This window comes from Schistosoma haematobium, chromosome 1, assembly GCF_000699445.3.
Source record: "Schistosoma haematobium chromosome 1, whole genome shotgun sequence".
Classification (NCBI taxonomy): domain Eukaryota; kingdom Metazoa; phylum Platyhelminthes; class Trematoda; order Strigeidida; family Schistosomatidae; genus Schistosoma; species Schistosoma haematobium.
Genome location: NC_067196.1, coordinates 36,503,499 through 36,515,073, shown reverse-complemented (window position 1 = coordinate 36,515,073; position 11,575 = coordinate 36,503,499). Strand labels below are relative to the sequence as shown.

Here is an 11,575-nt window from a genome sequence, read left to right as displayed (position 1 = left end):
TGAATGAAACATCTAAATTATTTGTTTACTCTGAAGAAGTGGTTTACATGAAGTCACGAAATGTCAGAAATACTTTTTCTACTCAGTGGTATAGAACAGAAAATATATGTATTATAAAACACTTATACTAATATTCGTCAATATTTGAACGAATAGTTTCGTAGAAATTGAATACATAGTATGGAGATATTATTTGGGAAAATTATATTTGAAAGTTAAATCAGTCAGCTACAATGTAGGACCAAGCACATATATGCATCAGTTCAAGTTGCCATACCTCATTAGCACAACAAAATAAACACCGTATTCAGGAGAAGTAGTTAATTCAATGTTGGTAAATTATTGAAATTTAAATACAATCAAACAGTTCTTCAATACTTACCTATTTTCAATAATTATTCATCTAGATTTGGATCATGTAATGAGAAAATGAAGTTTATCACAATTATTCATCTAAGATGAATTCACAATGAAAATGTAATAAGACATTATACCATGAAAACTTCCTTATATAATTTTTGTCACCTTATGACTCAGTCAAAAACTACTCTTTGCAAACATTCCCCCCCCCTCTGCACATCATATCAATCTAAACTGACTGTACCTTTACAATATTAAAAGAAAATAGAAAAGTTATTTATGAACAAAAAAACATTTTTTTTATTCGAAACTGAAAAGATCAGCATGATATCAATAAATAAAAATATTCTACAGTTCAATAAAGCAAATGATCAAAGACATTTAATTAGTCTTTTAGCAAACACATTGAATTACATGTCTATTTTTGTTTTTGTATATTCAAGAGAAATGAAGGTAGGAAATGAGATGATTTAGATGAAAAAGATGAAGAATATGAAAAATAAGAACAATAATAAAGGGAGAAAACAAAAATATCAGCTTTTTAATGATAACAATATTAATGTCAGTTATAAAATTTTAAGACAGTGTTTCCTAACACATTTAATGTAAGACTAGAAGATGAATCGAAAATGTTTTCAGACATTCTGTTTTCTTATTTGCTTCCCTTTATAACTAAAATATTGCCTGTAAATAACAATTAATAATAAGTAAATGGAAATTAAGAACAAAAGATTTCATGTGATGATGAAAGAAAATCTTATTCTACTCATAAGAGTATACACTGAATGTGTGATTACTTTAATAAGGAGCAAAGTTGAAATATATAACAACAGGAATTGGAGAAGCATCATTCAAATAAATTAATTCCTCTGTGAAATATATTCACAAGAGAACGAAAGGAATTTCGAAAACTCTAAAATGTACTATTGATAAACTGTTTTGAGCTTCACATCGATGTCATCTGGTGTGTTATAGTGTCAAGTTAGAAACTAATGGTGATGGGTGAAAGAGGGAAAATGGAAAACTAAAGTAATGAGATCCACAAAAAAGGAGAAAATGCCGGTTAGAAAATTCTTTAATATGGTGAAAATGAAATTTAATGAAGGGATATTCAATTTCGTCGCCAACCAGTTGTTATATGAGGATTAGACCAGTCGGCAACCGGGATACTAGCACTCCCGTATTGTTTAGCAGAGGTACGATTGAACACAGGAAGCAGTTCATCAGCTTCAGCAGCATTACGTTTTAAATATACTATAGCATCAGTTCCGTATCCTTCTACGCCGGATAGTATAAGATCACCATTGAAGTACTTTGCATATAATCGACTAAGTGGAAGACCATAACCATAACCTGCCATCGGAGCACTGGTTCCCTGACCAGGCGGTCTGGGTTCCATTGACAATGAAGATGTTTCACCGCATCGTTTAGCCTGCCCGGCAGTTGTATAAGTGTAATTGAAAACTAAATCCATTTGAGAACGTGGGATACCACCACCCAAATCAGAAATCTGATTTCGAAAAGATTCAAAACAACAGCAACAATATCACGACTATCTATTATTACTATCATAACTCTTTACTAGTCACAAATATTTAGACAGTAAATAGGTTATTATCAAATACACCAACTCAGTCAATTATCAACCAATGCAACTGACTGATACCAACTGTTGAGTACTGCTTGTATTCGAGGACGAGTCGTACATTTCAAAGCTACCACTAAAGTATGACTATAAATAGTGAGAAGACTCACAGGGGAAGAAATTGACTGATAGTCATATGTAGTACATGAATTAGGCATAAGCGACGATTCCTGAATAAATAACAGTAACAACAGTGAAGTTAAAGACAGTTTTCACTGAATTCACATTATTCAACAAAGTTGGTAAGGGTCAAATGGTACCATTCAATTGTACGGTACTTTATTGGAAATTCATAAGATTCGGATTTCTAGATCAAATTTATTCCCTACTTCTATTTACATATTCAGAATTCACAAATTTCCTTTCCATAATTTGTACGCGAACAGGTTTAATGCCGGTATTTCAATGTCAGCTAATGCAATACTTTATAGCATTTGAGTCTCCGTTACAAAATTTTAAACTATATATATATATATATATATATATATATATATATATATATATATATATATATATACTGCGACCTACAAAATTAGATTGCCGTCAAAAACTTTAAATTCCTCGGTGTTTCGTTGATGAAAATCACTAGCTGTACAAGTCAGGAACTAAACTACATAGTCAATATTACAATCTCATCTTTTCAAAGCAATAAATTCTAACATCAAAAATATAAATGACCAAGAGATCACGCTATTACACAAAATATGTAACTAAATGAAATTAATTAGGAATCCGTATTGAAATCATATACTATTTTATCGGGTATATCACTTAAAATCATAGACTGAAACATATGATATCAGTGACATAAAGATAACAAGTTTGCTCGTAAAGGTTCGACATTGGATCTCTGGTGGAGTAGAGTATGCACTGTTGAGGAGGCTGTACAGTACGCCCTGGTTTCCAATAGCTGTTGAATTCTTAGTCACTGTGTGATGCAATCTTCTTCCTTACAACGTTAACTGTTCAGTTTTGTACCAAATGTAATCATTTCGAAACATATATTCATACTCAAAAAGCCCAAATACAACACTTTAAGATGTCTCATCAGAACAGAAACATCTCGTCTGTCATAAAACTAAATTAGACGCGATTTACATCAAAGAACCTCAACCTTTGGAAAATAACTTGGTAAGTATGAAATCGCAGGAACTGCATTGCAGCTTTATGTCAGTAGCGCCCTAACTGAATGCAAAAGAAAGTACATTTTTCCAAGTTCCATTACAACACCAGATGGCTTTTTCCGAGATACACAAGAGATTATGAACATTTCATGCAAAACATCCGTTACGGTTTATAAACAGACACTACGATAACTTTAATACAATATAATTATAATCACAATGTTTAATCTTCTAATTCCCAATTGCTAGTACAATTATTACAATTACTTTGATAGTCATTATACCTATCTCATCTCGTCATACTGTCGTGGAATATCGACTTGGATTAATGGCTCTAATTTATCAGTCATTCAGTAATAATCAACTTTTACTATATATACACACACATTGATGAAGACATTATGATATACATAAAACAATATTGGGGTGTAAATCATTCTGAATTATTCTTACTTTGATCGCCACATTTTCCTGACCAGTTGCTATCAAGACTTTAATGGGAGGAAGTTGGTCAGCCCTACTATGCTGCTCCACCACTGCTCGCATGGCATTCTATGAAGAATGAAAATTAACACAAACATCGAATATTAATCCTACATATACTAATAGCAATACCTAAGTTGTATTAACTCACAAAAGTAAGTTTAAAATAGGATACAAATTACTTTAAAATGAGATTTTGAGAAGTACACGAATAGCGATCTAATATTCTGGCTAATACATGGACTGGACAATAACCAACTTGTTTAAATTTCAAATCCTCACTCATTTTAGTTTCACAACTCCTTGTAATGAAAACAGTTCGATTCAAGCTCTACACTTATTGATCAGAAAAGAACCTTTTTATGTTACCTTAAACGATTCTTTGAAAGTGTTACTAATGACATCATAAATTAAATGATAGGCTTATTGGGTCAAACAGGGGGTTTATCAAAATCAACTAAGAGGATCTGTAGTTTTTCATAAACAGTAGGTAGAGGGAAACTTCCGGATAATGAGGACATAGAACAATGAATTCAAGGACGTTGTTGTAACCCGATATCATTGAGCCGAAAACGTACATCCAATTGGACATTTTCATATTTACATTTTGTATCACAATCAATTTATCAAGCAACTAAAAACACAGGTTTTGTAACTCACCAGTGGACTTATCTACCACTCATTATTCCTGAAATAGGGTGCTCTACCAACACGTATAGAAAATTCAACAGTAGAAAGGAAAAACTGACGAAATATGGAACAGAGCTGCATTAAAGATCTTCATAAAATTACGATTAAGCTTTCGAAGTTATTAGTTCAAATAAAAGACATACCCACCCATTTCAACGGAGAGTTGTGACTAGAGATTGGATTACATTGGTTGTGATGCACTTTGCAGTAAGGGGTAACTTAGTGAAGTTGTGACTTGTTTCAGAGAATATCGAAGATAAACGAAATCACTAAGGCTTTTATAACTTATGGACTTGTATATTAAACGGGGAGCATTTGTCCATGGCATAATCTCACATTTATTCACACCCATCCATATACTCACTAAACCAAATGGTTTTCGACAAACATTACGATTTCATCCCCAAATTTGTTTATATTCACTGACTATATGTGATTCGATTGATTCGTTGTACTACCTAAACCTGTATTAACCTGTAAGAGACATATGGGGTCACGAAATGTCATAAAGTAGGACGGAACGAACCGCTGTGCAGTAAACACGTCCTTTGGTTGATAGACGGATATCTCGCCTACGCCATAGATGACGCAAGTTGGTATAAGCTAGTCGAGCCTTCTGTATCCGTGCTGAGATTTCGTCACACACCAGACCACAAGGGCTGATCAGACTTCCAAGATAAGTGAAGCGGTCGACACGCTCAATTACTTCACTCCCTATCATTAGTTCGGGTGTCGATGCAACCCAATCCTGAAGCAACATTTTGCATTTCGAGGAGGAGAATCGCACCCCGAACATGCTTGCATTCTTGCTTAGAGTGGTCAGAAGACTCTGCATCTTGTCAGAGTCTTCACCAAATAGAACTACGTCATCAGCATATTCCAAGTCAACAAGTGAATCTTTAAGTAAATTGTTACTACATTAATACTATAATAAACAAATTATATTATATTCAGTCTGTTTGAATTTGAGTAACAATATTTTTATAGTTTATAGCACTTTTCGTTCGCCTATGAATATAAGCAACATGATCCTTATTTTGAGCAATTTATTATGAGGATATCGAAACAAACTACTTAAGTCACCTTCCCATTAATCATTCATCTCCAATTTTGGTCAAATTCACACATGAAAAAATTAACAAGATAAAAACTTACTTTCAGCAGTTCAAACAAAATATGATACAAATGCGAAGGTACATAGACAAATTCAATTTTTGCATTGTCACCTGAAAAAAACAAAGTAATCGAAACCCCCTCATTTTAATGGCAACATATATACTTTTATACAAATAATCAGAAACTACTTGAATAGTCCAACTTCATTGAATTCACCTGACATCAAAGCAGCACCTACAGACCCTTCCATAGATGTCACCCCACCAACAATCGAAGAAACCGGTCATCAGACAAATCAAGAGTGGGAAGCAACAGGACCTGACAACATACCATCTGAGGCACTGAAGTCAAACATAAAAGTAATCACATACATGCTCCACGTTCTATTCAGGAAGATTTGTGAGGAAGAACAAATGGTGAGACTGGAAAGAATGACACCTCATCAAGATACCAAAGAAAGGAGATCTGAGAGAATGTGAAAACTACGGAAGCATCACACAACTATCAGTACTAGGAAAAGTTTTCAACAGTGTTATTGAACCGGATGAAAGATTCAATAGACGTCTTCGAGATCAACAGACTAGATTCCGTAAGGATCTGTCGTGTACAGAATAAATCGCGACACCACAGATCATTGTTGAGCAGTCGATTGAATGGAACTTGTCACCATACACCCACATCCTTGATTATGAGAAAGCACTTGACAATGTGGATAGGACGACCCTACAGAAACTTCTTCAACACTATGGTGTACCTGAGGAAATCGTAAACCTCATACGGAATTGGTACGACGAATTACAGTGCAAAGCTGTACATGGAGGACAGCTGACAGATGCATTCCATGTGAGGAACGGTGTAAGACAAGGATGAGAACACGATATCATGAATGCTAGATTCTCAATACCCTAATATTCATAATATTAAATATCTAGTCTAAATGAAGTGAAGTTTGAACCTACAGCCTAACTGTTGAAAATAATTAAGTAACCAGTGAACAACTACCTCATAAAATGTATAGCTACCACAACCCTAAAGATTAATGTGAATTCCCCTTTTGGTTCAACTTTTTCTAAACATGCGCAAAGGAAAAACGAAGATCCTCAAATATAATACAGAGAACACCAACCCAATCACGCTTGATGGAGAAATTCTGGAAGAGGTGGAAACTTTCACGTACTTGTGCAGCATCATAGATGAACAAGGAGAATCTGATGCAGACGTAAAGGCAAAGATTGGCAAAGCAAGGACAGCATTCCTACAGTTGAACAACTTACGGAACTCAAAACAACTGTCAACTAATATCAAAGTGAGAATCCTGAATACGAACGTCAAGACAGTTCTAATGTACGGAGCTGAAACTCGGAGAATTATCACAAACATCATCAAAAAATTACAAGTATTTATAAGCAATTGTCTATGTGAGATACTGAATGTCCGTTGACCGGATACCATCAGCAACATCCTACTGTGGAGAACAAACCAACTTCCAGATGGAGAGGAAATTAGGGGAAGACGCTAGAGGTGGATAGGAAATACATTATGGAAATTATCAAACTACATCACGAGGCAAGCGCCAACTTGGACTTCTGAATGGAAGAGGCAAAGTGGAAGACCATGGGACACACTGAGACCAGAATTGTAAGCAGGCACCAAAAGAATGAACAGCAACTGGAAGCAATTGGAAAGGACTGCTCATGACAGAGTGTGATAAAGAATGCTGGCGGGCGTCTTATGCTCCTCCACTAGGGGTAACAGGCGTAAATAAGTAAGTTTTCATCGCATTTCAATCTTTCTTAGACTCATCAGTGCTGAAAGGCATTAAAATAAACGAATACATGGAAATACATTTACCTTATTCCAAATAACCCTTTGACTTCCAGTCACACAACCATATATCCCAAGGAATCTCTAGGATCAAAGTCATATTTGTCAATGTTAAGACCATACAGTTGTAACACCTGGAAATGATTCAATCAATCTACTTCCTAAAGTAAGGTTTCGATATACCAGAAAACCCAACTAAATATTTTTGTTTCATCCTCTTAATGACTTCTGGGTTATATCATATTATGACAAAGTATTCAGTGATTTCAGCCCCCAGAAAGTAGCTTACCGCAGAAACGAAGCTAAAAAACATTCGTTGAAAACTTGCTGGATTTATTTTAACCTCTGATCACCTTTTAGATCTTTTCCACCTACTTCTGTAAACGTGTATATTACCAAGTGAATATATGATCCCCTAATGTTACTGTACGATGAAAAAATATCGGACAAGTATACCATATAGGAGAGCTACCGACGTTAAGTTTTTTATTAACGATCCAGTTATCTATATACAGTTTACAGCACCAACAGAAAGTGATGTAAAAAACAATCAGCCCAAAACCAGTAGGAATTCAGATTTTCTCCGTATTTTTTAAAATTCTTTCCTGGTTGATTTGACCTTGGACTGCCTGTTAGCTTTAGCATTGGCCTTTCTTTATAGAGTTGTCAGTGCCACAGTTGAGTTCTGCTTGAACGTGTTCAGTAGCCGCATACGAACAATCGCTTTATGAACTTAACGTAGACCATAAGTAAAGCAAATGACTTTGGTTGATTTTCTGTCACGATACAGTCCTTGTTATTGACTTTCGAACACTGGTTGCATAGATTCATACTCTTGTGACTAGGAAAATGAGTTATCGGTCTTGTATTATTAGTCCATGAAGAAAATGTTTTGCGCAAATCCGACTTTACATTGAATATGTTAATCAACAAGCTTGACTCACATGCTTTGGCAAAGATACATAGTACTTGACCACAAGATAGGCAGCGCGATTCCAAATTTAACTGACATTTTTAGTAGTTTTTGTGACTTTGACTTTAGAGATAACCAAAGTAAAGCGTATGTCAGTGCTAATTTGGCACTGGTATCATTGTCAGGATACTTAGATGATATTCATTTATTTTGGCTGACTCCGCGTTACGGTAGGATAGAGCTAAACGATTATAAGCAAATTTAAAAGTTCGGTTAACTTTCCATAAACAAACGTTATTCATTTGTTAGTGCGCTTATCTTGACATCTTAGTATTGATGTGTGCGCCGGTCTCCGTATTTGGCAGCATATGATGTGAATAGAACATGCATTGTTTTCTAAACTGGCCTGTGATAATCTATTCTCAGGCGCTCAACGTTTGTGCCGGATTCTATATTGATGATTACTGATTACAAGCTGTTGAAAAATGAAAAAGATGGTGTGCTACATAGCTCTACCAGCCCACTATTACAACCGCTTAGCTACACTGATAGAACTCAGGTCATATTAACACCCAATTAGTTAATCATAACGCAGAAAGTTTGTTTTAATAAAGTTTAAGAAACCAGCTGCTCATCATATGGCAGATAAATACTACCACACCCGGGTGTCTGGTTCCCGCAGGTATACGAGTGCCTTTCGTGAAATGTGATCCGACCAGTTTGAGATTCCTTAAAATTATGTATAATAGCCTAAAAACACTCATACAATCCCTCAGCATCTCTACAAAACACCCGAAGCACTCGAAATTCCCAAATCTCATGCTTTAACCTATAATTACCTCGAAATTCTTTGTTATGAAACCTAGGAGGGCAGCATTTTGCCGATGGAATAACAAAGATGTATCGAACATATTGGATTACAAAATCATTGAGCTATTTAAGTCATGTTATAACTTAAATTGCTAAATAATGAAAAAAAAATGATTACTTACATAAAAATAACTAACATAATCAAAAATATATGAAGTTTAAGAAAGCGTCAAATCTAAATTATTATGAACACCCACTAACCCTTAATCTGTTAAAATTAATATTGGGAAAACCTGTAAACATCCTGGAAAACCAATAGTTATTTTAAGTAACGTAAAATGTAGGGAGTCGTTTAGGTTAATAGTGAGGACGATATATTCGTAATCATTGGAAATGCATCCAATATGATAACCAAAACTAAAAAGCCACCTACGGATGGATATCATATCAACAGAAGTAACTACTTAATTTATAACCATGATTTATAGTTTTGAAGAATGTCTAAACGTACACGATCCAAGGTTCGTATACTCTATAATGATCTGCTTCAAGACTGTTAGAACATTCAACTTTGTTAAGTTCCAACGTACTTTTATTCAGACCTATAACTATGGTGACCAGTTGCACAGTTGAATATCATTAGTTAACTAACCAAAAATCTCAAGAAATTACGAGGATAATAATAAATAACTAATATTGACACTTTATCAGTAGTTATGTGTAATTCTAAAACAAAGTGAATCACCTGCTATTCGAATTACATAAATTTTTATTCGATGCAAAACTTTGACATATGATGACTACCAAGTACTAAAGTTTGTTGATTTTAGGTTGGCTGTTGTCTCTCTATACAGCAAAACACTCGACTTTTATTCACACATTTACTGGAATAAAAATTTGGTGAGGTACCACAAGGGATTTCGAAGGATGGTGAAATCCAATGCTACGGTAACTTTAAGTTATACCCCGAATTTAATACACTATAGCTTTACATTATTGACGAAACGTCACCTAGGAACAAATACTCGAGTCTCGTTGCTTTGAGTAAGTCCGTATATCGCGTCACATGTTCATAAATCGTTTTACAATCAGGACCATTGTGAAATGGGTTTCAAAGTACTGAACACCGAAAAACTAATTGGATTTAAGAACTTACCACTATGCACCCGAACCTTCATTTCAGGAGCCGCTGAATAGTAATGCTCGCAAAGAAATTTGGCATCCTCGTATGCATCATCCAATATTTCTCGAACATTGCAATCAGGATCAATCGAGCCTACGTATCTTCTATGTTTATTCAACTCTGAACCAAACATGAGCACTAAAATGAAAAACAAACGGTTGAAATTTTTAAGCCTCAGCTAAATGCCATTACACTAATTTTAAAATAGCTTAAATGTTACCCATTCATAGTCTTTTAAAGGGTTTAAAAACCCATTGTAAAGGATTTAAATTCTTAAATATTTATAAAGCCATTAGAAAAAAAGTATAAACGGACTAGGTTAGGACATTCGGCCACGTGATGTGTAACATGGGAACTTTCTACGCAGCAAAATACTAAATACAATCAACTGTTCTGAGTAGTGAACAACTGAACAATGATAAACATTTGAAAATCTCATGGTTTAATATATACTTACAGTGCTGGCTAAGCAACATACGAATACTGATTCTCATCATATAAAACCTATCCAAGTATTGCACCTGGTTGTTTGTAACTATGTCAGTCTTGTAGTTTTCCTGCATTTCCATTACACCCTGGATTACATACCTAGCATATCGAATAAGAAATACACGGAAACCTGTGCCATCGTTTCAACGACGGTCGTGTGACGACTACGTATACTGGCGAGGATTTCGTTAAATTGATTTAAACTTTTTTCGTCCCATTTTATCTTTTCGAAGTCCATCAATTCGCAGAAGCTTTGCTCGTACCTATAGAAGTATACATTTTTAAAATTAAACATACCATCGTCTCACAAGAGATGCAGAAGGAGTTCTGACGAGTTGTTCTGGGAGCAAATGGATTTCTTGCAAGATATTTGCTAGGCGAACAGGAAGTTCATAAGCCAAGAATGATGCAGACTCCTGAACCGAGCCGACTTTACCAAATGCAATCAGCTTTTTCAACGATAAAGGAGTGGGAGTGTACCCACCAAATCGTATAAAGTGGTCAGCAAATTTTCCACTCAGAATAAAAATAGTTTGAGATAATCGCATATCAAACTAGGACTTCCATAAGTGCATCTGTAACGACAGGACTTAGTGGCGAGCCCATTCAAATTGTCTTGTTTTGTCCAATATATGTATGGCAAGTAAGTGTCAGCTAACCGTTTCCTTACAGCTCATGTACTGATATTGAGAAAATTGTAGAATCGTAGAATTCTGTGAAGGAGAGTGTAAAAATTATTGTACTTTGCTTTAGAAAGCCCAGAGGGTCGTCAGTATATAATGAGGAACCAATTCACTACAGTGGCAAGTTGTATTTTTCTCGTCAATAATATGAGCCAAGCTGGTCACTCAGAGTGACGTCTGTGAAGGAAGTAATTTCCTACAGATGCAGTCCTTAACTATTGCCTGGGCTGTCGAGCACAGGGTCTTAGGGTAGGC

At 35.1% G+C, this 11,575-nt stretch overlaps 1 protein-coding gene across 4 annotated transcripts; it reads right to left on the bottom strand.

The window, feature by feature from the left end:
* Positions 1–636: 636 nt before the first annotated feature.
* On the bottom strand, positions 637–11,261 carry PDK4_1 ([Pyruvate dehydrogenase (acetyl-transferring)] kinase isozyme 4). Of its 4 annotated transcripts, XM_051217313.1 has the most exons (8): positions 10,935–11,261; positions 10,768–10,900; positions 10,606–10,723; positions 10,122–10,286; positions 8,187–8,396; positions 5,458–5,528; positions 3,583–3,681; positions 637–1,870 (listed from the first exon to the last, which is right to left on the bottom strand). In XM_051217313.1, exons 1-5 carry the CDS (start codon positions 11,183–11,185, stop codon positions 8,314–8,316), a joined length of 750 nt encoding a protein of 249 aa, XP_051073904.1. In that variant the 5' UTR covers positions 11,186–11,261; the 3' UTR covers positions 637–1,870; positions 3,583–3,681; positions 5,458–5,528; positions 8,187–8,313. The 4 variants fall into 4 exon arrangements, with proteins under 4 accessions (XP_051073904.1, XP_035586101.2, XP_051073905.1 ...); XM_035733861.2 differs by lacking the exon at positions 8,187–8,396; XM_051217314.1 differs by lacking the exon at positions 8,187–8,396 and having other exon boundaries at positions 10,606–10,900; positions 10,935–11,250.
* Positions 11,262–11,575: the final 314 nt, after the last annotated feature.

Bases quoted from the DNA above. Each gene is read 5' to 3' on its own strand.
- PDK4_1 (XM_035733861.2), bottom strand. From the start codon at position 11,185: ATGCGATTATCTCAAACTATTTTTATTCTGAGTGGAAAATTTGCTGAC. The intron at 10,901-10,934 runs GTATGTTTAATT...ATACTTCTATAG, and splicing joins GCATCTCTTGTGAGACGATG to GTACGAGCAAAGCTTCTGCG. The intron at 5,529-10,121 runs GTAAGTTCTTAA...TGTTTTTTTCAG, and splicing joins GAAGGTTCGGGTGCATAGTG to GTGACAATGCAAAAATTGAA.